Source organism: Stegostoma tigrinum, chromosome 37 (assembly GCF_030684315.1).
Source record: "Stegostoma tigrinum isolate sSteTig4 chromosome 37, sSteTig4.hap1, whole genome shotgun sequence".
NCBI classification, from domain to species: Eukaryota; Metazoa; Chordata; class Chondrichthyes; order Orectolobiformes; family Stegostomatidae; genus Stegostoma; species Stegostoma tigrinum.
Genome location: NC_081390.1, coordinates 27,713,856 through 27,740,599, shown reverse-complemented (window position 1 = coordinate 27,740,599; position 26,744 = coordinate 27,713,856). Strand labels below are relative to the sequence as shown.

General features: G+C 44.6%; 1 protein-coding gene across 1 annotated transcript in view; it reads left to right on the top strand.

Moving 5' to 3' along the window:
• The window catches only part of LOC125467609 (glutamate receptor ionotropic, delta-1-like), a 174,827-nt gene that overhangs the window by 55,741 nt on the left and 92,342 nt on the right, over window positions 1–26,744 (top strand). The window contains exons 4-5 of the mRNA XM_059640263.1: window positions 2,037–2,198; window positions 6,994–7,113. Of these exons, the coding sequence (XP_059496246.1) occupies window positions 2,037–2,198; window positions 6,994–7,113 (282 nt within the window). The remainder of the gene's footprint in view (window positions 1–2,036; window positions 2,199–6,993; window positions 7,114–26,744) is intronic.

Below are 26,744 nucleotides of genomic sequence, written 5' to 3'. Positions count from 1 at the left end.
ATGGAGTGAGCTGCCAGACAACCACTGGGAAAGATGGAATGGCCACCAGAGTCAGGGTTAGATAGAGAACAGCAGCATCAGCAAGCTCTTCCAGTAGCCATATTCCCTCAGTCATTAGCCCTGCCTGTGATCCCTGCAATGTTTCTGTCATCTCAGGACAAGCCTGTGTGATTGATTTTCGCTGCCAAACATATCTGTTGAGTGTGTGTGTTGTTCAGGGGCTGATGTGGCCCAGTGTGTCCCAAAGTAACCTCATGGTCTGACCAGAAGAGTCTTGTTGGAGTAAACAAGATGGACTTTGTTCCATCAGTTTCCAAGTTATCAAAACCGGCTCCAGGTTATTAAAATCAGCTGGGAGAATTTAGTCTGCCTCCTGCCAGAGCCTACCTTACTCTCCCACAAAGGCCTCAACACCTCCCCACGGTCAGAGGTACTTATTGGACTGAACTGTTTCTGATCTTTACAAAGCCCTTTATAACAGAGGGTCAACTTCAGACAGGTACCCAAATGTGTATTCCCCAGTGTGAGGAGTTACCCAAGGGGAGTGTCGGACATTTTCCTAATGTAGATCATCTTATTTCATTCTCGGGGCCTGGACCTCAACCATTCACTTGCTGAGTGTAGCCCCAGAACATGCCCACATCTGGAGGGAAGTGAATTGGAGTGAGCTGGGACAGGTTGTCGTGCTTTTAACATGTGTTTGGTGTTTTGGGCAACACGTGCAACCAGTTGGCTAAGCTGTCAGCCACGAGCTCTGTGAGAGGAGAGTGTGCGAGGGAGAGCAGACAGCAGCCGCGCAGCGGACAGTATGATTGTCTGAATTAAAGCCTACCCTGGAAATACTGGCCTGTTCTGTGTCAGCTCAGGGCACAGTCATGGTGGAAACCCCAGACAGAGAGCAGTATGAGTGATTAGGGCAAGAAAAATGAATCAAAGCATTTCAGAGCAATCTGAAAAATATTTCCATGCATGTTGCTGCTCTCCATGATCAGATCCAATGCAGTAAGTAGCTTTAGGATGCCTTTAGAATTGAAAATTTCTGTCATTCTTCAAAAAATGTAGTTGTTGCTGGCTGGGCAGCATTTCTTGCCCATTCCTAGTTGTCCTTGAGAAGGTAGTGATGAGCTGCCTTCTCTGCTGCAGTCCATTTGCTGTGGGTTGACGCACAATGCCACCAGAGAGGGAATTCCAGGATTTTGACCCAGTGACAGTGAATTGGGATATATTTCCAAGTCAGTACGTTAATGGGTGTGGAGGGGAATGTGCAGTGGGTGGTGTTCCCATATACCTGCTGCCCTAGATGGAAGTGGTCGTGGGTTTGGAAAGTTCTGTCTGAGGATCTTTGGTGAATTTCTGCAGTGCATCTTGTAGATAGTACACTCTGCTGCTACTGAGCGTCAGTGATGGAGGGACTGGATGTTTGTGGATGTGGTGCCAATCAAGCGGCTGCTTTGTCCTGGATGCTTTCAAGCTTCTTGAGTGTTGTTGGGGCTGCACCCATCCAGGCAAGTGGAGAGTGTTCCATCCCACTCCTGACTTGTGCCTTGTGGATGGAGGACAGGCTTTGAGGAGGTTTTCACAGAACTCTCCATAGGGCATTGTGGGCCTACCTACACCAACTGAACTGCAACCGTTCTAGAAGGCAGCTCACCATCACCTTCTCAGAGGCATCTAGGGATGAGCAGTAAATACTGGCCCTGCTGGTGATGTACACATCCTCTAGACAAAGAAAAAGCATCCAGGACAGGAGTTATTACAGAATTTCCAACCTCAAAGCTGCTTTTGTAGACACAGTATCGAAATGCCTGCTCCATTTTCATTTTTGGTTCAGTACTCACCCCTCCCCCTCCTTTGCTGTGCTATAGTCACTGATGTTAAAGCCATTGAGAGTTGAGGAAAGTTGGCTAGATTCTTTCTTGTTAAAGACAATCATTGCCTGGCACTTGTGTGACACAAATATCACTTTAATGGCCCAGAGCTGGATATTGTGAATGATTTCTCAGTAACAGTAACAATGTTCTTTCTTTGTTCCACAGACATCCAACCTTTATCTTTATGACAGTGTCTTGTTACTGGCTGGAGCGTTCCACAGGAAGCTGGAGGATCGGAAGTGGCACAGCATGGCAAGCCTGAACTGCATGAGGAAATCGACCAAACCCTGGAACGGAGGGAAGTCGATGCTGGACACCATTCAAAATGTAAGAGTCTTCAAACAGCTGGGAATCAGGGCCAAAACCATGAGAGTGCAGCATGTGATGAACACAGGGAGGAGCAAAGAGACCACATGGGAACTCAGCAGATGTCCTGAGTGACCCGGGGGCCTCACAAGGAGCCTGTGTCCATTTGTGGGTTGTTGCAGATTCTGAACTGAAAATTCGAAATCTCTTGTAGCTCCAGATGATGGGGAAAGGCAGCTGTAAACAGTAGGTACGTCAGTCATAGAGAGAAGGTTAAGCTCACATAGAGAGATTCCATCCCTAGCCAGGATATATTTCATTCTTGGCCACTTTGAAGTGAATCTTACTTCATTACAATCACTTTACTCTGATTGATTTAGGACTGTCCCCCAACCTGATTGGCTGCTCTGTGCCAAAACCCCCCATTCCCCAGAGCTGCCAATAAAATGAACAAGGAGCAGGGTGAGCCATCAGCCAACGAGCAGGACCACACTGACCTGTGTTACAGTCAAAGGCAGCTTGCCTTTTGTGCCCAGGATCCCAGAGTAAGTGAAAGTCTCTTCCAAAGTCTAGGCAATGCTCTGAGAGCTGGCAAAGGGTCAGATTTTAACCATCACCAGCTGCTGGATCCAAATGAAAAGTGAGAGTCTGAGTGAGTCTGCTGTGGATGGCAATCTGTATTCTGGAAGCCCCTGCAGTTCACCTGATGCCACTTTGCTGGGGATTCTGTGGCATTTTCCCATGAAGATTACTCTGTGGGTGATAATATGGTAACCATTTTGTGTTGTTTGGTGTAAAGGCTGCATTGTTCTATGTGAGTGTGACTAACTTTGGATTGGTTGCAGTAGCTGAGACTGCAATTGGACGATTTGAGGTCACATAAAAATTGTCAGAAATTTCCTAAACAGCTGACTGTATCCACACTGTCGTATTGGAGATAAAATTGTGCATCTCCTGGAACTGTCAGACTATGACTGTGATGTGGTCTCTCAGACAGCCTGCACTATATGTGACAGGGGTTCCATGTGTTGTGGCACTCGAGCTAGCCAGGTCTTAGAAAGACATTGTAATTGTTTATTGAAATGTACTAAAACATTGCAAAGCATAAACCATTTCTTTCTCATTTGGTTAACAAAGTGTGAAGCTGGATGAACACAGCAGACCAAGCAGCATCTCAGGAGCACAAAAGCTGATGTTTCAGGCCTAGAGCGAAAGGTCCAGGCCCGAAACGTCAGCTTTTGTGCTCCTGAGATGCTGCTTGGCCTGCTGTGTTCATTCAGCTCCACATTTTGTTATCTTGGATTCTCCAGCATCTGCAGTTCCCATTTTCTCTTTCTCATTTGGGTTGGATGCATTTGCAGGAAATGAACCCAAGGAAGTTTTCTCACCCTCTGTCTCAACCTTCTCATTACTTTCTTCCTCAATTCCCTCTTCACTCTTTTTCCCAATCCCCTCTTCACCCTCTTCCTCAATCCTCTCCTCACATTGTTCCTCAATCTCTTTAACCCTCTTCCTCAATCTTCTCCCCACCCTTTTTCGGAATCTTCTCCTCACTCTCCTTCTCAATCCACTCTTTACCCTTTCTTTTACCAGTCCCTTTCTCTCATGTGTTTCTCAGGTTCACCTTGCCAGCTCCAAACAATCTTTGTTGAACCTCACAGTCTCTTCATCAGCATTTCCCTCAGTCCCTTCAAATTTGCTAACTCCTCACTTTCTCATTTTGTGGAATGGGTCTCATGAAATTTGAAGTTTGCATCTCAATGCTTACTTTGTTGGGGATTCTGACATTTTCCTTCACAGCCTTAAAAATATCAACTGTTTTGCATTGAGGAGTCTTTATTAATTAGAAGCAACAATTCCTTTCACCTGCTTTAATGTTTTTGTGTTAATGAAATCGAGGTGTTTTGAGACAGTGTCATGCTTCCTTGTGTGTTGGAAGGAGAGTTCAGCAAGCAGGATATTTTTCTTACTTAAAATTCAGAAAGACAAGCAAATAAGAAGCTGACCTATTTAAAATTCACCTGTATAGATTGATACCTGTCACCCATCACTGAATTAAGTCTTCGTGCACATCCCTCTTTTCTGGGTTTCTGAAATAGATTAATTCTACTAACACTTTATTTCATTTTGGTTTCTTCTTTTAACCCGCCCATGAATTGTTACAGAATTTACCCCTCAACAAAATCTAAAATTCCAAACAATGGCCTTTTTGTTTCATAAATGGCGCTAATAGAAGGGACAGTTTGACTAGTGTTATCAGCGTGCTAACTTCCAGCTGATGCAGATGATCATTTAAAATGATCAAGCAATTAGTTTTTTCTGCTGATTCGCCACTTAGATTTAGTCCTTTGTTTTTACATAATGGCTTAGTACAGCTTGGTGGAATTGAAAGGTGAGTAAAAGAAATGGCCTTATAGGTCTGTGTGTAGGATTACTGAGTGTAAAGTAAAGATCAGGTCTGTTCCTAATCACAGTCCATGGAAAGATGGCACTTAGTGTGGGACAGCGGATCGGGAACCAGAGAGAGAGCTCAGAATTCCTGAGCATATCTCCAGGTGGAGACAGGGCAACCAATCAGCGAATCTCTGAGAATTGGCTTTGTATATTTGGGAATGGAAATGCGTGAAGAGGGACTTTTGCCCAATAAAGTCATGTCAGTTTATGTCGTTTGATGGTTGCTCTCTTTCACAAATACAACAGCGTTTGGAAACTATATTAGACTATAAATGACAAACTTTATGTGTGATCACAGATGGTTCAGTGACAGAGCCATGCATCTTCAGGCTCTTGCTGTTGTTATTAGCAATGTGTCCTGATAATTATGTAATTAATTTGCTAATCAGTTCCAAGTGCCATTTCAAACCATGACTACATCAGATTTCACCAACTGTTCGTGAGAATCGATTTGCAGATTCCCAGTATTTCCACTCATTTTACATTCTGTGTCATGGTAGCAAACATCAGATGCAAAAACTGTTTCTCTTCTAAGTGTTACTTGGCCACAACTGACTCTGTGAAAACAAAACTACCTTTTCAAAACTCCAACAGGTTACTTGATTGGAAAAGAAAAGAAACTGATATATCTAATTGAATGCTCAATGTTCCAAGGATTTCAGTCATTTAAGATGATTAAAGCAATAATCAGATAATTGCTGTTCGTACCAATTATCCACATTTCATACCATCCAAGCAAATCTATATCAATGTTCTGTGAAAGCACAGGAAATACCCTGCACCAATTTGAATTTATAGCATGGAAATGAAAGAAGTTGGTGTTGTATAAGAAGAACGAACGTACATTTCAACAGAAAACGAAAGGAACTGCGGATGCTGTAAATCAGAAACAAAAACCGTATTTGCTGGAAAAGCTCAGCAGGTCTGGCAGCATCTGTGGAGAGGAAGGAGAGTTAAAGCTTCAGGTCCAGTGACCCTTCCTCAAGGGTTATTGGATCCAAAATGTTAAGTGTGCTTTCTCTCCACAGATGCTGCCAGACCTGCTAAGCTTTTCCAGCAATTTCTGCTGTTGTTATATTTCTGCAGGGTGTCCCACAATGCTTTACAACCTGTGAAACATTTGAAATGTAGGAATTAATGATTCATTTGGGACACAGCAATCAATTTGTATGCAGCAAACGTATCAAGGTAACCACTGAATAATTTAATAGCCCATTGTGGTTTTGATTGGGCATAAATGATGGCCAGGATTCATTGTATTGTAAATAGTGGACACTGATGGGAGGGGAAGTGGTTTTTTCCATGATCATTTCAAGTACTGGAGTAATTCGGAAGTGAGTGGATCTATTTGAAATCTCTTTCAAAAAGCAGGATCAAATTTGTATTGAGCTTTCAAAGATCTTTACAAAGAAGGCAATTTGATTAATCTACTCTGCGTCGGCTCTTCAATAGAGCAAGCAAATACCTCACCTCATGTCCTGCCCTCCCACTGTAAACCCAAACAATGGCTGTGTCTAGAGTCATAGAGCTGTACAGCATGGAAACAGACCCTTCAGTCAAATTCTTCCATGCTGACCAGATATCCTAAATTAATCTGGTTGCATTTGGCCCATATCCCTCTAAATCCTTTCTATTCATATACCCATCCAGATGCCTTTTAAATGTTGTAATTGCACCAGCCTCCACCATTTCGTCTGGCTGTTCATTTCACACAAGTATCACCCTCTACATGAAAAGGTTGCACCTTATGTCCCTCTTAAATCTTTCTCCTCTCACCTTAAACCTGTGCCCTCTAGTTTCAGACTCCCCTACTCTGGGGAAAAGGCCTAAAGCAGATAGTTTATACATTTTATATACATTTATACATTTTATTTATACAATTTTTGAAGAAGGGCCTCAACCCAAAACATCAAGCTTTCCTGCTCATCTGATGCTGCTTGATCTGCTGAGTTCATCCAGCTTCACACCGTGTTGTCTCAGATTCTTCAGCATTGGCAGTTCCTACTACCTCTGTAACCATTTTATGCATTGATGTGATTTGGAGTGATTAAGGTCATTGAGAATTCATATGATGGGATTAATTTTTAAACAATTCAATAATTGGTGTTTCTCAAAGATAACATCATGTTTATGACAGTTTTAAGTTTAATGACATGATCTAGATGTGGCTGTATATGTAAAATTTCAATTACAGGTCTGATGAAAGTCTTTGTTAATGTCATTGTTCTCCTAAGAGCCTTACACAGAAATTTTATAGGGTTATGGATTCTTTTCAATGTTCATGGTCAATTCTGAATAAGTAGGAGCTGTGTGATGCTGTACACGTATGCTCAATAACTGTTCTCTGCTTTACTCTCCCTAGGGTCAAATTGTAGGGCTGACTGGACCCATGGGATTTGCAGATGGTACATCAAACTCCAATGTTCATTTTGAGATCCTTGGCACCAGTTATAGCGAAACCTTTGGAAAAGATATTCGAAGGGTAAATGCACTTCTCTTTTCCCTGTTTCATTATTGCTCACCACTGGCCAGTACAGTGTACTACTTTTAAAAAAAAGTTAAAATGACAATGAGCAAGATTCAATAATTTCAGAGTTTTGAGCCATTATTCCTGTCCGTGGAAAGTCCTGTCACTTTGTGCTGTTTCTTTTATTGAGACAATGTCAATTTGAAAATTCATTGTCTCACGACTTGTCATGGATGTATTTTTTTTGCATGAATTCTTGTTCACTCCAAACTCATCTTTGACTTTCTGTTCTTTCTAATCTGTGGAACAAGGGACTAATGATTAACCAAACCAATATTTGTTGTAACCTAAAAGTTATGTGGGACTTCTGCCAATAGCTAAGAGAAAGGAAAACAAAAACTTGCATTTATGTAGCACCTCTCTCCCTACGAAAGCCCTGAAATGTCTCACAAGCGTATTTTCAAGGTTAGCCACTGCTGCAGATAGAACAATTGATTTGACAACTGCAAGCTCCCATTGATAGCAATGAGATAAATATGCTCTCAGTTTGCTCCTGCTGATTTTATTGAATTGCAGCATTGGCCAATGGTCCAAATGGAAGGATAGTTTAGGCTTGATTTTCATATGTGCAGTTCTGTCATGTCCATGAATGGTTGTGGACAATTAAACAAAGGAAAAGGCTCCACCAATAATCCCATCATCAATGAAGAGGGAGCTGACCAAAACACTGCGAAAGACAATCAGAAGTATTTGCAGCCACCATCAGCTGGATGTTTTGTGCTGATGGTTCATTTTGACCTACTCCGGAGGTCTCCAGCACCACAACCCTCAGTCACATTATTTCACTTCACATGATATGATAAGATTAGGGCCAATCAAGGATAGTAGTGGTAAGTTGTGTGTGGAGTCAGAGGAGATAGGGGAAGCACTAAATGAATATTTTTCAACAGTATTCACTCTAGAAAATGACAATGTTGTCGAGGAGAATACTGAGATACAGGCTACTTGACTAGGTGGGATTGAGGTTCACAAGGAAGAGGTATTAGAAATCCTACAGAGGGTGAAGATAGATAAGTCCCCCGGGCAGGATGGCATTTATCCTAGGATCCTCTGAGAAGCCAGGGAAGAGATTGCCGAGCCTTTGGCATTGATCTTTAACTCGTCATTGTCTGCAGGAATAGTGCCAGACGACTGGAGGATAGCAAATTTGATTAACCTGTTCAAGAAGGGGAGTAGAGACAACCCTGGTAATTATAGACCAGTGAGCCTTACCTCAGCTGTTGGTAAAGTGCTAGAAAAGGTTATAAGGGATAGGATTTATAATCATCTAGAAAAGAATAAATTGATTAGGGATAGTCAGCACGGTTTTGTGAAGGGAAGGTCGTGCCTCACAAACCTCATTGAGTTCTTTGAGAAGGTGACCAAACAGGTAGATGAGAGTAAACCGGTTGATGTGGTGTATATGGATTTCAGCATGGCGTTCGATAAGATTCCCCACAATAGGCTATTATACAAAACGCGGAGGAATGGAATTGTGGGAGATATAGCAGTTTGGATCGGAAATTGGCTTGCTGAAAGAAAACAGAGGGTGGTAGTTGATGGGAAATGTTCATCCTGGAGACCAGTTACTAGTGGTATACCGCAAGGGTCGGTGTTGGATCCACTGCTGTTTGTCTTTTTATAAATGACCTGGATGAAGGCGTAGAAGGATGGGTTAGTAAATTTGCAGACGACACTAAGGTCGGTGGAGTTGTGGATAGTGACGAAGGATGCTGTAGGTTGCAGAGAGACATAGATAAGCTGCAGAGCTGGGCTGAGAGGTGGCAAATGGAGTTTAATGCAGACAAGTGTGAGGTGATGCACTTTGGCAGGAGTAACCAGAAGGCAAAATACTGGGCTAATGGTAAGATTCTTAGTAGTGTAGATGAGCAGAGAGATCTCGGTGTCCATGTACACAGATCCTTGAAAGTTGCCACCCAGGTTGACAGGGCTGTTAAGAAGGCATACAGCTTTTATTAATAGAGGGATCGAGTTCCGGAACCAAGAGGTTATGGTGAAACTGTACAAAACTCTGGTGTGGCCGCACTTGGAGTATTGCGTACAGTTCTGGTCACCGCATTATAAGAAGGATGTGGAAGCTTTGGAAAGGGTGCAGAGGAGATTTACTAGGATGTTGCCTGGTATGGAGGGAAGGTCTTACGAGGAAAGGCTGAGGGACTTGAGGCTGTTTTCATTAGAGAGAAGAAGATTGAGAGGTAACTTAATTGAGACATATAAAATAATCAGAGGGTTAGATAGGGTGGATAGCGAGAGCCTTTTTCTTGGATGGTGACGGTGAGCACGAGGGGGCATAGCTTTAAATTGAGGGGTGAAAGATATAGGACAGATGTCAGAGGTAGTTTCTTTACTCAGAGAGTAGTAAGGGAATGGAACGCTTTGCCTGCAATGGTAGTAGATTCGCCAACTTTGGGTACATTTAAGTCGTCATTGGATAAGCATATGGACGTACATGGAATAGTGTAGGTTAGATGGCCTTCAGATCGGTATGACAGGTCGGCACAACATCGAGGGCCGAAGGGCCTGTACTGTGCTGTAATGTTCTATGTTCTATGATACCAAGGAACAGTTGAGCAGAAAAGTTACTGTAAACACTGTGATACAGAATAGCACCCTGGCATTGATATTGAAGATGTGTGCTGCAGAATTAGTTTTGCCCTCTGTAGCAGCGGGAATGATTCCATCTGGGAATGTCAGCAGCAGCAGGAATGGCTCCTTCTGGGAATGTCAGCAGCAGCGGGATTGGTTCCTTCTGGGAATGTCAGCAGCAGCGGGAATGGTTCCTTCGGAATGTCAGCAGCAGCGGGAATGGTTCCATCTGGGAATGTCAGCAGCAGCGGGAATGGTTCCTTCGGAATGTCAGCAGCAGCGGGTCGAGCCTGAACCCAGTTCGCGTCCCGGCTGCTTCAGCAGCAGCTGTATCTGACCAGACTCACAGCAGCAATGACATCGGTGGAGGTAGGATGGTGACATGGTGGTGGCAAGGCTGACAGCGAGGGCAGTGCAATTCCAATTATGTGCAGGGACTGGGGGCAACTGAGGGATGGGCTTTGTGGCTTGGGTTTCTCTGGTGGCAAGGAATCAGGGAGGAGGGAGGGCAGTGATCTGAACATTTCCTTTCCTTTTGGCTGTTTCTTTTATTTTTGCTTCTGCTTTTAATTCGGTGTTTTATATACGAAGCTGGAACCACAGAATGGTGAATTTGTACACTTTTCACTGTGCCTGTGTATTGCGTACAGCGCTGGTACTATTAGTACTATTTGCTATTAGTAAATTTGCAGACAACACTAAGGTCGGTGGAGTTGTGGATAGTGACGAAGGATGCTGTAGGTTGCAGAGAGACATAGATAAGCTGCAGAGCTACAAATTTACTAATCGTACTATTCTTGTGTTCAGATACACATGACCATAAAAATGTAAATCTAAACTTGGTGCCCGGTTCATCAAAATGACCAACTACTCAGTCACATCCAATGGGAATGAGAATATTGGCCATTATGATTGAAGGAGCAGGCTAGGGATGTTAGTGATGGAGCCTGCAAAAAAGTGAAGTTTTGGAGGTTGTTATGTGGATAGAAGGCACTTGTTGTAACAATTGAGATTATTAAGTAATGTCTTGAAGTTCCAGATCCCGGGCAGGGGAGTGAACCTCAGCAGAGGGAGCTATCTCTGCCTTTAGATTCTGTGAGTTCTATCATTGACAGTTTCTTGTTAACTAGGTGTTGCCATCTTTAGCAGATGGTTGGTTCCTTTCTGGAGTCATTATGGTACAGATGGAGGCCATTTAGCCCAATGAGAGTGCAGAATAATCCCAGTCCCCTGTTCCTTGGAGCTACTGATCAATGTGTGACACATCAAGAGCAGATGAGGAGCAATCATTCCCCCATGAGCTGAACAAGTCTGTTCTCTATCAATGCACTAACTGGCACGAAGGCTCTGCCTGCTACACCAACTGGAGATTTATTCCAATCCCTGGAAAGAGTTTCCTCACGTCAGCTGTCAATTGTTCCTTTCCCAGGGTGGGAATGTTGCAGTTTCAGTGGAAGCAAATAGATATTTTCTACACCATCATTATCTGTGGGAGGTCCTCTCTTAAATAGCTTTAGTCATGCCTGAACACTCATCATGCTCCAGCCTCCTTTCTCAACATGATCCTTCACTGCTGCTGGGCTTTACTTGGGGTATCACATTTTTTAAAATCATCCAGGATCTGATTGCAATGTCACCTTCCACTGATTTACCGATGTCATACAGTTTCCTTTCTGTCCGATCGCTACTCCACAATGTCCCATCAGGCTTAATAACACATGAATCCGCAAAGTTCTTTCAAATCCATCCTTACCAATTTCAACACCATTCTCTGAGCAGGTGCATTGTAATTTCACAGCAAGCCTTCAACTCAGATATGACAATGATCTTCTCTCTGAGCTCTCACCTTTTGGTAGCCTCTGCTCTTGAAATGGGTGAGCAAAGAAACACAACGATATTGCATTAATAGTTTCAGTGTGACATTTCTGTTTTGAGAGGTCCTGGATCCCCTTCCATCCCCCTCTACTGTAAGATGTCTATAACCAATCAGCCGGCCAGTTCATATGAACAGTTCAGGCATTGATTTCCTGAGCATTATTCAGCATTTGCCCCCTCACTCACACATCTCTTCTTTCCCCTGGCCACTGCCACTTCTCCTTCAGTTCTCCATAACTTATGGGCTTTTTCAAATAGTTTCATGAGCTCAAGATGTCCCATCCCACAAAACCACCGTCTACTCAAGATTGGGTCTTCCCCCAAAAATATTAATAAAAACAGAAATCACTGGAAAAGCTCAAGCATATGTGTGGAAAGTAATCAGATTAAAGATTCAGGTCTGGTGACCCTTCCTCAGTACTAATGGTCGCTAGGAATTTTTTAAATGTAACAGATGGGATGGAGATAAAGGGTAAGGAGTAAATGACGGATGGAGATAGAGCCCAAAGAGGGAGAACAACAGCTGGGGACAAACAAAGGAGTGAATAACAATCGAGCGAGGACAATCAATAGCTATTAATGAGAACAGTTAGTAGCTAACAATGGGTTATGTGTAATAACAGACCATGTGACAACAAGGCCTGGTGTGTGGAGTTTGGCTTGGAGAAGCTTCAGCCTTAAAGTTGTTGAACTCAAAATTGAATCCAGAAGGCTGTAGAGTGCCAAGTGGAAAATGAGGTACTGTTCTTCCAGCTTGTGCTGAGCTTCACTGGAACACTGCAGCCAGCCTGAGACAGAGATGTTGGCCTGGGAACAAGATGGTGCGTTGAAGTGACAAACAATAATAACATGGTTTGGTTTGATTATCCTTTTCTGGTTACAATTGTAACTTTCTTCCAATCTGTAGCACCTCCTGGTAAATCTAGACATTAATATTGTGCCTGTTGCATACATTAACCCTGAAAACAAATACCATCCATCACAAGGAATTTGTAGCTTTAAGCCCTTTGAGTCTGTCTGGAACCTTCACTCTTATTATTGTGGCTTTGTTTGTTTTCTGTATGTTTGTGACTATCCCAGCCAGTCACTTCACTAAGAATCTGAAGGCTATACAGAGAAATCTTTCATGTTGGCAGTCTGGCCTGAATTCAAACCCATCTGTAATTGCAACTGTATCTGTACCTGCACCTGTAACTGTGAAAGTGCATTGTCACAGCAATCTGTAACCCCCACTGCATGACTATTATGTTCCATCATTACTGCACACAGAGAGCAGGATGTAGGCAAAGGAAATGAAGTTCCAGACTGAAAGGTTCAGTGTGAAATGACTGGCGGATCTAAGAAACAGTTGTGTAAGGATACTGGAAGTCATACAGTTTGGTTTCTCATGGGAGGACTGCAATGCAGATGATCATGTATGTTGCTTATATTGCTGGAGAAGTCACAAAGAGGTTAAAAGGGTCATAAAATCCCACCTTGTGATTGAACTTATGAGCCATGTTTGGTGTGTTTGTAGAATATATAATAAGGCATTTGACTGGTACTGATAACTTTCTTTTTCATATGTCTTTCCGATTGGTGAGCAGTGTTTGCGAAGGAAAGTAAACAGGCTAACAAGGTCCACAGAGTGGACACGAGAGCAGTTTAACTGAATGAAGATGAAAAACATTAAATGATTGATGGGAGAACATCAATGATTAGTTGGAGTGGCGTGTATCAATCTGTTTTTTAGCTGAAGCAGCATCATCAACTCTTTGAGAAATTTGCCAAAGATGGTTCCTCATTAACCTAATCACAGCCTTCACCTTCACTCCACTCCAGGCAGGTATTCTGAAGTTAAGTCTGCTCTTCCTTTCTTCAGATGTTCAAAGGATTGAGACTAAAGTTAGAGAACTGAAAATGAGTTCTCCAATACCTGATAGGTGCACTCAGGTTACCCTAACTGATCTCACTAGTGAAGAATAGTCCAGTTGAATCAATAATCTTCCTTCAAACAAAAATCAAGAATTGGCAAGCAAAATTGTTACATGAAGGTTAAGTATGGGCACCAATTAGGAATTGAATGCTATCATTCATTTAAAGAGATGCCACATTAAACACATCATTAAACACATTTAAGAGCCAATTATTTAAAATTGCCTTGTGATGATGAGTTGTAAAAATGTTTAACTTTTAAATCTGAGAGACAGATTAATGAGTTGCATGTATTCCCCAAAATCTGCAGCTAGAACACAAAATTGCTGATACCTATTAAAATATTTTAAAACCAATCAATCCATAACAAGTGAGGAGGATACTTGGTAAAGTGCACTTTTCTGCCACATTGTGTTAGCTCAACATTGTTTCAATAACACAGCTTATCAGTGAGGCTATTCCCTGCCTGGTCGATGGTCTGTAACTGCAAAGCTGGAAATAAGAAATGTTTTAATTAAGAGCGTCCATCTCATTGAAGCAGCTCCAGGCCAGTCCATATTCAGCATCCTGCTGTGAAAACACTGCTCATATTTTGACAGCTATGACAAATCCACTACAGTGGCTAAAGAAATTCACGATATTCTAAAACAATCGCAACATTTCAGATGAAACAGTTCACAATATTAAAGAAGTCCATTCACACTTTCTTCCATTGCTGAAGAATCTTTTTAAAAATTCCAGGATTTAGCTCAGCATCTTCATTGAAGACGAATTAGCTTTTCCTTGGGTCATTCCCTATCCATGTGACAGGTTTAATTGAAATCTATCCATTAGTTTTTTTTAAAATGATGTGTAGGTTAGGTGGATGGACCATGCTAAATTGGCCATGGTGTTCAGGAATGTGCAGGCTAGGTGATTGTTTGGTCTTATTGTCACATGTACCAACGTACAGTGAAAAATCTTTGTTTACGCGTAGTACAGTCAGATCACAACAAGCAAAGGATGTAAAGATCAGAAAGACTTGGAGACATACAGGTTACATTGCAGGTTACATTATTTGAGGCTAGAGTCCATTCAACATTCTGATAATGGCCGGGAGGAAGCTGCTCCTGAACCTGCTGGTGTGTGTGTTCAGGTTTCTGTATCTTTTGCCTGATGGAAGAGGTTGTAGGAGATCATTACCAGGGTGTGATGGATCTTTGATGATGTTGACTTCCTTTCAGTGAGCCGTGTGAATGGAGTCCACGGATGGGAGGTTGGCCTCTGTGACGGTCTGGGCTGTGCACACCACCTTCTGTAGTTTCTTACGGTCCTGGGCAGAGCAGTTACCATACCAGGCCGTTAAACACCCGGGCAGTTTGCCTTCAATGGTGCATCTGTAGAAGTTGGTGAGGGACCTTATGGACATGCCCAATTTCCTGAGCTGCCTGAGGAAGAAGAGGCATTGTTGTACCTTCTTGATTGTCACATCTACGTGGGAAGGCCAGGACAGGTTGTCGGTTATCATCTCTGTGAGGAATTTGATGCTCTTCACTCTCTCCACCTCGGTTTGTTGATGTAGATGGGGATGTGTTCTTCTCTTTTCTTTCTGAAGTCGATGATTTTAAAAAAAATTTTATTGACGTTGAGAGACAAATTGTTTTCATTACACTACAAAACATGTAGGATTACAGGGATGGGGTAGAGGTGTGGGTCTAGGTGTCTGATTGGGTTTTCTTCAGAGGGTCAGTGTGGTCTTGATGGGCCAAACAGCCTACTTCCATACTGTAGGGATTTTATAAAAATATCTTGTTTACAGGCAGTCTGACAAATGGAGACAAAATGTTTAAATCTGCACAAGTTCAGTTTCTAAAGTAACAAAATCCCTTAACTAAGGAGCTTATAGAGTTTAGGTCAAATTATGTATTGATACTGAAGCAGATTGTGTCTAAATGCACAAGATCTGGACAATATCCAGGCCTGGGCTGATAACTGGCAAGTAACATTCGCACCTCACAAATGCCAGGCTATGACCATCACCAATAAGGGACAATCTAACCACCGACCCTTGACACTATGGTGTTATGATCATTGAATCCCTTGCTATCAATATCCTCGGGTTTATAATTGATCAGAAACTGGACTCACCTCATTAACACAGTGTCTACAACAGCCGGTCAGAGGCTAGGAATACTGCAGCGGGTAACTCATCTCCTGGCTCCTCAAAGTCTGACCACCATCTACAAGGCACAAGCCAGGAGTGGCATGGAACACTCCCCACTTGCTTGGATGAGAGCAGCCCCAACAAGACTGAAAAAGCTTGACCCCATCCGGGACAAAGCAGCCATATGATTGACACCACATCCACAAGCATCCACTCTCTCCACCTCTGATGCTCAGTAGCAGCAGTGTGTACTATGTACAAGATGCACTGCAGAAATTCCTTAGACAGCACCTTCGAAACCCACGACCACTTCAATCTAGAAGGACAAAGGCAGCAGGTAAATGGGAACACCACCCCCTGCAAGTTCTCCTCCAAATCACTCACCATTCTGACTTGGAAATATATTACCATTCCTTCACTGTCCCTGGGTTAAAATCCTGGGATTCCCTCCCTAATAGCATTGTGGGTCAACCCACAGCAGGAGGCCTGCAGCAGTTCAAAAAGGCAGCTCACCACCATCTTCTCAAGGGCAAGTAGGGATGAGTAATAAATGCTGCCCAGCCAGCAATGCCCACATCTCACAAAACAAATGCATTTTTAAAAACATTATCCAATGGATGGTTTACGTCTCAGTGGAGTTCATGAGAAAGCTGTTCTAGCTGAACAATGTGCCAGTGAAATAAAGTGAATGATTGCCAATGTCAGGTCTGAGCAACTGCAGTGGAATTCAACAATAATTAACATGTTAGGCACGCGAGGATAGAGAGGACACTGATCACTGATGTTTTTCCGCTCTGGTTCCTTGAATCTATATCATATCCAGAAAATTGGATGCCATAGTTAGACTCAACATCTGAGTCCAACTTGTGCTTTGTGATATGAACTAAGGCTTAAAGGCTTATGATGATATTCTGTTGTCATCCCAGCATTAATCAGCTAATACCTGTGGGATCAATTAGGGAAAGGAAAGTCATTGAAACAAGTTAAATATTTCTCCATTCTATTGTAATGCAATGATTGCTGGCAAGACTTTATAGCCTAGTTTTAATTGCATTCTATATTAGCTTTCCCTCAGCAATACATCCACAAAAGAAACATGAACAATCTTCTTGTCACCCAATTTCCCAGCCTTGCACCCCATTCGTCAGTTCCCAGGACCTGAGGAAGTGTTGCAGCATTGAAACGTTAACTCTGTTTTCTCTCAACAGATGCTGGCAGACCTGCTGAGTTTTTCCAACAATTTCTGTTTTTGTTCCACATTGTGTCCTGTTGGTAGGACGTATACTTTGTAGGCAGCTCTGATGCTGAAAGAGTCAATATTGGATACCACATTTTACTCCATCCACTGATGATTTCAGACAATCTTGTTGATGTGATGAAAGGCATGTGATATGAATTGGGTTTTAAGTTAGTGGCATTTTTTGAGGGGGTCTCTTTGTGTGAAGGGGTATAATAATCAAATAGTTCAGGCTTTTCAGAACAATGGTTTTAAACCAGCGTGTATCAGATAACAGATCACTGAAGGACTCCTTGATTGTTATTGGAGGTTGATTTATATTTGGGGTTGTTGGTTAGGAGAGAGAACACAAATTAAGCCATTAGCTTCATAGAAGCTCAGATGAACAGGTTTCGTCTGAACGCAGCCCAGCGGAGGGTTGACTGAAGTCAAATGTAAAACATGTTTCTTCTAGAAAAGAAGTTTGTTCAAAACATTGAAGTTAGCCTAGTGTAAGGGTTTCAGTTTGTGGAAACTTCCAGACCTGGAGTATTTGGTTAGAAATGTGCATTGGTTATGCAAAGCTGAGAAAGTATAAGCTTTCAATTGCGTGAGCAGGAGAAAAAGGTTACATACCAGAACTGAAAGAAGCAGTTAGGTCAGCCTACAAATGTGATGGGGAAATTTACATTCCCTGAGTTTAGACTAACTGTTTTGCCAGGTGTTTGAAATCCTAGAGAGCTTTGGTTATTTTAATTTAGTTATTTTGTCTAATAGGCATAATTTTAAGGAGATTGAAGGAAGATATAGGGGAGCAGTGGGCATGTGGAGTGCGCTGCCAGTGGTGGTAGTGGAGTCAGATACTGTAGAGGCTTTTAAGCGACTCTTGGATAGGCACATGGCAGATAGTAAAATGTAGGATATGCAGGTTCAATGGATCTTAGTAGGATAATAGGTCAGCACAACATCATGGGCTGAAGGGCCTGTACCGTGCTGTACTGTTCTATGATCTAAGCTTCTGTTTCATGATTAAAAGCAAATCTGCAACCTGATATGTTCATGTTTCGGTAAAGGTGCCATATTAAATTCAGAGACAATCTAACCAGTGGCCCTTGACATTTAATAAGGTTACCATCACCAAATTCTCCCACTATCAACATCTTAGGAATTATCGTTGTCCAGAAACAAGCCTAGACAAGTTATGTGATTCCAAGAGCAGCTAAGAGGACAGGAAACCTGCCGTGAAAAACTCACCTCCTGTCTCCCCAAAGTCTGCCCCCCTTCAACAAGGTATGTATGAAGAGTGTGATGGAATACGTCTTCCCACTACCCCCCTCCCCCATTGATATGGGAACGTGTTATGTAGTTCATGGCTATGGTGTAAACACATTTATTAAGTCTACAGGCACAAGACTTTATTTTGAGAACTCATGGAAAAGGATATACATTGTGTATTAGGTTACGAGAGGTGGCAAACCTCCAATTTTACCACAAAGACACAGGACAATAACAGAATTGCTGTTTAACAGAATTAAAAGAGTACAGCATTGCTATGCCGCACAATTTGTCAGATTTTCAGACAGGACAAATAAGCATTGGTAACCTTTACAGAATTAAAAGTTAAAGACATTAGCACAGCATTGAAATACTGTAGAATTGAACTGATTTAAATAAAGATTAATAAATAGTAAGTTAAAATACATAGCCGGAGAAAAATTAAATTACCTGTAAGATATAATATCAGAGATTGAATAAATAACAGGCAGGACTGTGCAACTTGGAGAAAGCAATTCTTAAGATTCGGAATTGTTTCTAAACTTAATTACCAAGTCAGGAACAAAAGAACTCAATGCACTGATAATAAAATGTGAGGCTGGATGAACACAGCAGGCCAAGCAGCATGTCAGGAGCACAAAAGCTGACATTTCGGGCCTAGAACCTTCATCAGAGAGGGGGATGGGGTGAGGGTTCTGGAATAAATAGGGAGAGAGGGGGAGGCGGACCGAAGATGGAGAGAAAAGAAGATAGATGGAGGGAGTATAGGTGGGGAGGTAGGGAGGGGATAGGTCAGCCCAGGGAAGACGGACAGGTCAAGGAGGTGGGATGAGGTTAGTAGGTAGATGGGGGTGGGGCTTGGGGTGGGATAAAGGGATGGGTGAGAGGAAGAACAGGTTAGGGAGGCAGGGACAGGTTGGACTGGTTTTGGGATGCAGTGGGTGGAGGGGAAGAGCTGGGCTGGTTGTGTGGTGCAGTGGGGGGAGGGGACGAACTGGGCTGGTTTAGGGATGCGGTGGGGGAAGGGGAGATTTTGAAACTGGTGAAGTCCACATTGATACCATTAGGCTGCAGGGTTCCCAGGCGGAATATGAGTTGCTGTTCCTGCAACCTTCGGGTGGCATCATTGTGGCACTGCAGGAGGCCCATGATGGACATGTCATCTAAAGAATGGGAGGGGGAGTGGAAATGGTTTGCGACTGGGAGGTGCAGTTGTTTGTTGCGAACTGAGCGGAGGTGTTCTGCAAAGCGGTCCCCAAGCCTCCGCTTGGTTTCCCCAATGTAGAGGAAGCCACACCGGGTACAGTGGATGCAGTATACCACATTGGCAGATGTGCAGGTGAACCTCTGCTTAATGAGGAATGTCATCTTGGGGCCTGGGATAGGGGTGAGGGAGGAGGTGTGGGGGCAAGTGTAGCATTTCCTGCGGTTGCAGGGGAAGGTGCCGGGTGTGGTGGGGTTGGAGGGCAGTGTGGAACGAACAAGGGAGTCACGGAGAGAGTGGTCTCTCCGGAAAGCAGACAGGGGTGGGGATGGAAAAATGTCTTGGGTGGTGGGGTCGGATTGTAGATGGCGGAAGTGTCAAAGGATGATGCGTTGTATCCGGAGGTTGTTGGGGTGGTGTGTGAGAACGAGGGGGATCCTCTTTGGGCGGTTGTGGCGGGGGCGGGGTGTGAGGGATATGTTGCGGGAAATACGGCAGACGCAGTCAAGGGCGTTCTCGATCACTGTGGGGGGAATGTTGCGGTCCTTGAAGATCTTGGACATCTGGGATGTGCGGGAGTAGAATGTCTTGTCGTGGGAGCAGATGCGGCGGAGGCGGAGGAATTGGGAATAGAGGATGGATTTTTTGCAGGAGGGTGGGTGGGAGGAGGTGTATTCTAGGTAGCTGTGGGAGTCGGTGGGCTTGAAATGGACATCAGTTACAAGCTGGTTGCCTGAGATGGAGACTGAGAGGTCCAGGAAGGTGAGGGATGTGTTGGAGATGGCCCAGGTGAACTGAAGGTTGGGGTGGAAGGTGTTAGTGAAGTGGATGAACTGTTCGAGCTCCTCTGGGGAGCAAGAGGCGGCGCCGATACAGTCATCAATGTACCGGAGGAAGAGGTGGGGTTTGGGGCCTGTCTAGGTGCGGAAGAGGGACTGTTCCACGTAACCTACAAAGAGGCAGGCATAGCTGGGGCCCATGCGGGTGCCCATGGCCACCCCCTTAGTCATAGGAAGTAGGAGGAGTCAAAAGAGAAGTTGTTGAGGGTGAGGAACCTCATCGCTCCGCCCACAACCTCCACAGCCAGCATCCCCAGAGGAGACAGCCACACTGAACCCTGCCGCATCTTCACCATCCCCCCAGACCTCCCACTGACTGAGGACGAACGGTCAGTCCTGAGTAAGGGGCTTACCTTTGTCCCCCTACAACCACACATCAATGAATACCAGTCACGATTGGACATAGAACAGTTTTTCCGCCGCCTTCGCCTCCATGCCTACTTCTTCAACCGGGAGCCTAACCCACCCTCCACTGACCCCTTCACCCGCTTCCAACACAAGTCCTCCTCCTGGACACCACCCCCAGGCCTCCTACCCTCCCTCGACCTCTTCATCTCTAACTGCCGTCGAGACATTAACCGCCTCAACCTCTCCACCCCTCTCACCCACTCCAACCTCTCCCCCGCAGAACGGGCAGCCCACCGCTCCCTCCGCTCCAACCCCAACCTCACCATCAAACCCGCAGACAAGGGTGGCGCAGTGGTAGTATGTCGCACTGACCTCTACATCGCCGAGGCCAGACGCCAACTCTCCGACACCACCTCCTACCGCCCACTCGATCATGACCCCACACCCGAGCACCAAACCATCATCTCCAACACCATTCATGACCTCATCACCTCAGGGCACCTCCCACCCACAGCCTCCAACCTCATTGTTCCCCAACCCCGCACGGCCCGTTTCTATCTCCTTCCCAACATCCACAAACCTGCCTGCACTGGTCACCCATCGTCTCAGCCTGCTCCTGCCCCACCGAACTCATCTCCACCTATTTGGACTCCATTTTCTCCCCTTTGGTCCAGGAACTCCCTACCTACGTCCGTGACACCACCCACGCCCTCCACCTCCTCCAGGACTTCCAATTCCCTGGCCCCCAACACCTCATCTTCACCATGGACGTCCAGTCCCTATACACCTGCATTCCGCATGCAGATGGCCTCAAGGCCCTCCGCTTCTTCCTGTCCCGCAGGCCCGACCAGTCCCCCTCCACCGACACCCTCATCCGCCTAGCCGAACTCGTCCTCACCCTCAACAACTTGTGTTGGAAGCGGGTGAAGGGGTCAGTGGAGGGTGGGTTAGGCTCCCGGTTGAAGAAGTAGGCATGGAGGCGAAGGCGGCGGAAAAACTGTTCTATGTCCAACCGCATGGGCCCCAGCTATGCCTGCCTCTTTGTAGGTTACGTGGAACAGTCCCTCTTCCGCACCTACACAGGCCCCAAACCCCACCTCTTCCTCCGGTACATTGATGACTGTATCGGCGCCGCCTCTTGCTCCCCAGAGGAGCTCGAACAGTTCATCCACTTCACCAACACCTCCCACCCAACCTTCAGTTCACCTAGGCCATCTCCAGCACATCTCTCACCTTCCTGGGCCTCTCAGTCTCCATCTCAGGCAACCAGCTTGTAACTGATGTCCATTTCAAGCCCACCGACTCCCACAGCTACCTAGAATACACCTCCTCCCACCCACCCTCCTGCAAAAATTCCATTCCCTATTCCCAATTCCTCCGCCTCCGCCGCATCTGCTCCCACGACATGACATTCCACTCCCGCACATCCCAGATGTCCAAGTTCTTCAAGGTCCGTAACTTTCCCCCCACAGTGATCGAGAACGCCCTTGACCGCGTCTCCCGCAACACATCCCTCACACCCCGCCCCCGCCACAACCGCCCAAAGAGGATCCCCCTCGTTCTCACACACCACCCCAACAACCTCCGGATACAACGCATCATCCTCCGACACTTCCGCCATCTACAATCCGACCCCACCACCCAAGACATTTTTCCATCCCCACCCCTGTCTGCTTTCCGGAGAGACCACTCTCTCCGTGACTCCCTTGTTCGCTCCACACTGCCCTCCAACCCCACCACACCCGGCACCTTCCCCTGCAACCGCAGGAAATGCTACACTTGCCCCCACACCTCCTCCCTCACCCCTATCCCAGGCCCCAAGATGACTTTCCTCATTAAGCAGAGGTTCACCTGCACATCTGCCAATGTGGTATACTGCATCCACTGTACCCGGTGTGGCTTCCTCTACATTGGGGAAACCAAGCGGAGGCTTGGGGACCGCTTTGCAGAACACCTCCGCTCAGTTCGCAACAAACAACTGCACCTCCCAGTCGCAAACCATTTCCACTCCCTCTCCCATTCTTTAGATGACATGTCCATCATGGGCCTCCTGCAGTGCCACAATGATGCCACCCGAAGGTTGCAGGAACAGCAACTCATATTCCGCCTGGGAACCCTGCAGCCTAATGATATCAATGTGGACTTCACCAGTTTCAAAATCTCCCCTTCCCCCACCGCATCCCTAAACCAGCCCAGTTCGTCCCCTCCCCCCACTGCACCACACAACCAGCCCAGCTCTTCCCCTCCACCCACTGCATCCCAAAACCAGTCCAACCTGTCTCTGCCTCCCTAATCTGTTCTTCCTCTCACCCATCCCTTCCTCCCACCCCACGCCGCACCCCCATCTACCTACTAACCTCATCCCACCTCCTTGACCTGTCCATCTTCCCTGGACTGACCTATCCCCTCCCTACCTCCCCACCTATACTCTCTCCACCTATCTTCTTTACTCTCCATCTTCGGTCCGCCTCCCCATCTCTCCCTATTTATTCCAGAACCCTCTCCCCATCTCCCTCTCTGATGAAGGGTCTAGGCCTGAAACGTCAGCTTTTGTGCTCCTGAGATGCTGCTTGGCCTGCTGTGTTCATCCAGCCTCACATTTTATTATCTTGGATTCTCCAGCATCTGCAGTTCCCATTATCTCTGAACTCAATGCACTGATAGCAGGAACTGCGGATGCTGGAGAATCTGAGATAACGAGGCATAGAGCTGGATGCATACAGCAGGCCAAGCAGCATCAGAGGAGCAGGAAGGCTGACATTTTGGGCCTAAACCCTTCTTCAGAAAAACTGGGTCTAGGCCCGAAACGTCAGCTTTCCTGCTCCTCTGATGCTGCTTGGCCTGCTGTGTTCATCCAGCTCTACACCTAGTGAACTCAATGCACTATTGTATTTAGGTGGGCCTACAGCTGATATTATAATAGATCAGCAAAACGTAAAAGAAAGAAGTTCTCCATGTTTTGATGAATGGGAAAAGGGTAGAATTGTAAAAATAATCTTCAAATCATCATTAATATTAGAAAAATTACACAATCCAATGTAAATGCAATGTAGTGTTTTCGAATCTCCTGTGTATTAAGGTTGTGGAGTAAATCTGTAGCTCAGGTTGTGGGTGTTGAGGATGGTTGGCTCACCGAGCTGGCTTGTTCCACAGACGTTTCGTTACCCTGCTGGCTAACATCCTCAGTGCAGCTTCCAATGAAGTGTTGGTGTGTTTTCCCGCCTGGTTTTTAAACTCCGGGGTCCGTTGAGCTGGATTGCCTCACTTCTGGTTTTTCTTCGTAGTGGAGTATATATGGGGTCAAGTTCTGTGTGTTTATTGATGGCTTTCTTTGTGGAGTACCAGGCTTCTAGGAATTCCCGTGCCTGTCTCTGCTTAGCCTGTCCCAGGATTTTGGTGTTGTCCCAGTTGAATGCTCACTCATCTCAATCCACATGGATAAGGAGAACCACCAGTTTGACTGGGACAATACCAAGATCCTGGGACAGGTTAGGCAGAGACAGGCACAGGAATTCCTAGAAGCATGGCACTTCACAAAGAAAGCCATTAATAAACACATAGAATTAGACCCCATTTACACTCCACTACGAAGGAAAACCGGAAGTGAAGCAATCCAGCTCAACAAACCCCAGAGTTTAAAAGCCAGGCGGGAAAACACACCGATGCTTCATCAGAGGCTGCACTGACAATGTTACCCAGAATGGTAATGAAATGTCTGTGGAACAACAAGGCAGCTCAGCGAGCCAACCAACCACAACATCCTGTGTATTCTGAATGCATTTGTTTGGAGTTTTTTGTTTAAAATAGTGAGATCATGCATCAATCACAGGAAATGAGTATTCAGGTATGTCTGTTAATAAGGAAGGCAAATGGATTTTTGACATTTACTGCGAAAGGAATAGAGTATAAAAGTAGGGAAATGTTGCTGCAACTGTTTAAGGCATTAGTGAGACTGATCTTGGAGTATTGCATACAGTTTTGTTCCCTTTACCTGTGGAAGGATGTATTGGAGGCAGCTCAGAAAAGTTTCATTAGACTGATCCCAGAGATGAGGTGTTTGTTTGATGAAGAGGGATTGAGGCCAATACTTTCTGAGGTTTAGAAGAATGAGGGGAGATCTAATTGACGTCTATAAGATGCTAAAGAGGATTGAAAAAGTAGACATAGCGAGGATGTTTTCTCATGTAGAGGAATCTAGTTTTAGAATGGGAGGGGTGTGGAAGATTTAACACAGAGATAGGGAGAAATGAAATCTTTCAAAAAGTCATAGACCTGTGAATTCACTACCCCAGAGTGTGGTGGATGCTGGGATATTGAGTAAATTTAAGGAGAAGATCGAGAGATTTTTAATTAGTCACAGATTGAAGGGTTATGGACAGCAGGCAAGAAATGGAGTTAGCACCAAAATGAGATTAGCCATGATGCTATTAAATGGTGCAGCAGCTGGAATAGGCTGAATGGCTTCCTTCTGCTTTTAGTTCTTCTATTAGAGCTGTACAGCATGGAACAGACCCTTCGGTCCAACTTATCCATGCCGACTAGATATCCTAAATTAATCTAGTCCCATTTGCCAGCATTTGGACAATATCCTTCCAAACCCTTCCCATTCATGTTTGCATCCAGATGCCTCTTAAATGTTGTAATGTTGTGCAGCATTCTCCATTTGAATGCTAAAACTAAAGCAAACTGCTGCAAATGCTGGAAATTTTAAACAAAAGCAGAAAATACTGGAAACATTCAGGTCTCCTGACAGAGTTCTGAAGTGATGTCCTTGACCTGAAGCAGTAACTTCTTACTGAATGTTTCTAGGTGTGCTGTTGTTGTATTGCTCCTCACTGCCACAATATGATCAATATGTGAACAGAGAGCATGTGATCCTGCCTGAATAGTTAGTAAAGATCTCATATGTGTTTGATGCTGCTGGGATAGTTTGTGTTGCTGTAATTCTGCCAGCATCCTGGTCACACTTGTGGATTCCTGCACCTGGGCTTTTGCTATTCCGCATTTAATATCTCTGTCTGAAGAGAATGTGTGTAACTTCCCAAAACTGGGCTACAATGAACTGTTTGATTTCAAGACTCTAAAACATGGCAATGGGTTTCAATAGAAATAGAACAGAAAATAAAATATTGAGCTAATTTTCTTTCCTTTTAACCTGAGTACATAATAATTGTCTTAAGAATAAGATGCATGAACTTGGAAAAATTAAATAGTAAATAAACGTTTTTTGTTTTGGACAAGGAGCAATGTACAGTATGTGGAATAATTCTGTGTTTACTCCCATGAGCCAAATATGTAATAGGAGAAAGAGCCAATTCTTGTATAAGCTGAACAAATGAAATTGCTCCTAGAGCCAACATCTTATTAACTTAGGAACCTACATGACCCTTTGTGCTGGCTAGTCTGTTCCACAAAGTAATTATCACAGTAACCAGCAGTGTAAAGCAGTATTATAGAGTGCTGCCAGGCATCCAGTTAATGACTTGTCCTGCCTGATACTCAACTCAAATTGCAATAAGATTAAACCCATGTCTCTGCCTTTACAACAGACCATCAAAGGGAAAACTGTTCTCCTTTGAATCGAAAGCACTTTGGAGACATGTTCTACCCTACGTATGCATACACCCTGTTTATTAGTCTCTTACTGTAGCTCTGCCATTGAGATCTATTTTACTGTCATTGACATAGAGTTAAATTCTACATTTATTCATCTAAGATTAGAGAAGAGAAATGGTGAAAACTGACTTTTGCTGAAGGTGAATCAGTAATACTGGGAGATTACTTGCAAAAGAAAGATAGTCCTTTTAATGTATGGATCAGGTAGATTCCAGAATCCACCAGCACAAGGCCTAGTGAACCCAAGTCAAATACAATATAAATATACATAGATAAGCTGCAGAGCTGGGCTGAGAGGTGGCAAATGGAGTTTAATGCAGACAAGTGTGAGGTGATGCACTTTGTTAGGAGTAACCGGAAGGCAAAGCGCTGGGCTAATGGTAAGATTCTTAGTAGTGTAGATGAGCAGAGAGATCTGGGTGTCTATGTACACAGATCCTTGAAAGTTGCCACCCAGGTTGACAGGGCTGTTAAGAAGGCATACAGTGTTTTAGCTTTTATTAATAGAGGGATCGAGTTCCGGAACCAAGAGGTTATGGTGAAGCTGTACAAAACTCTGGTGCGGCCGCA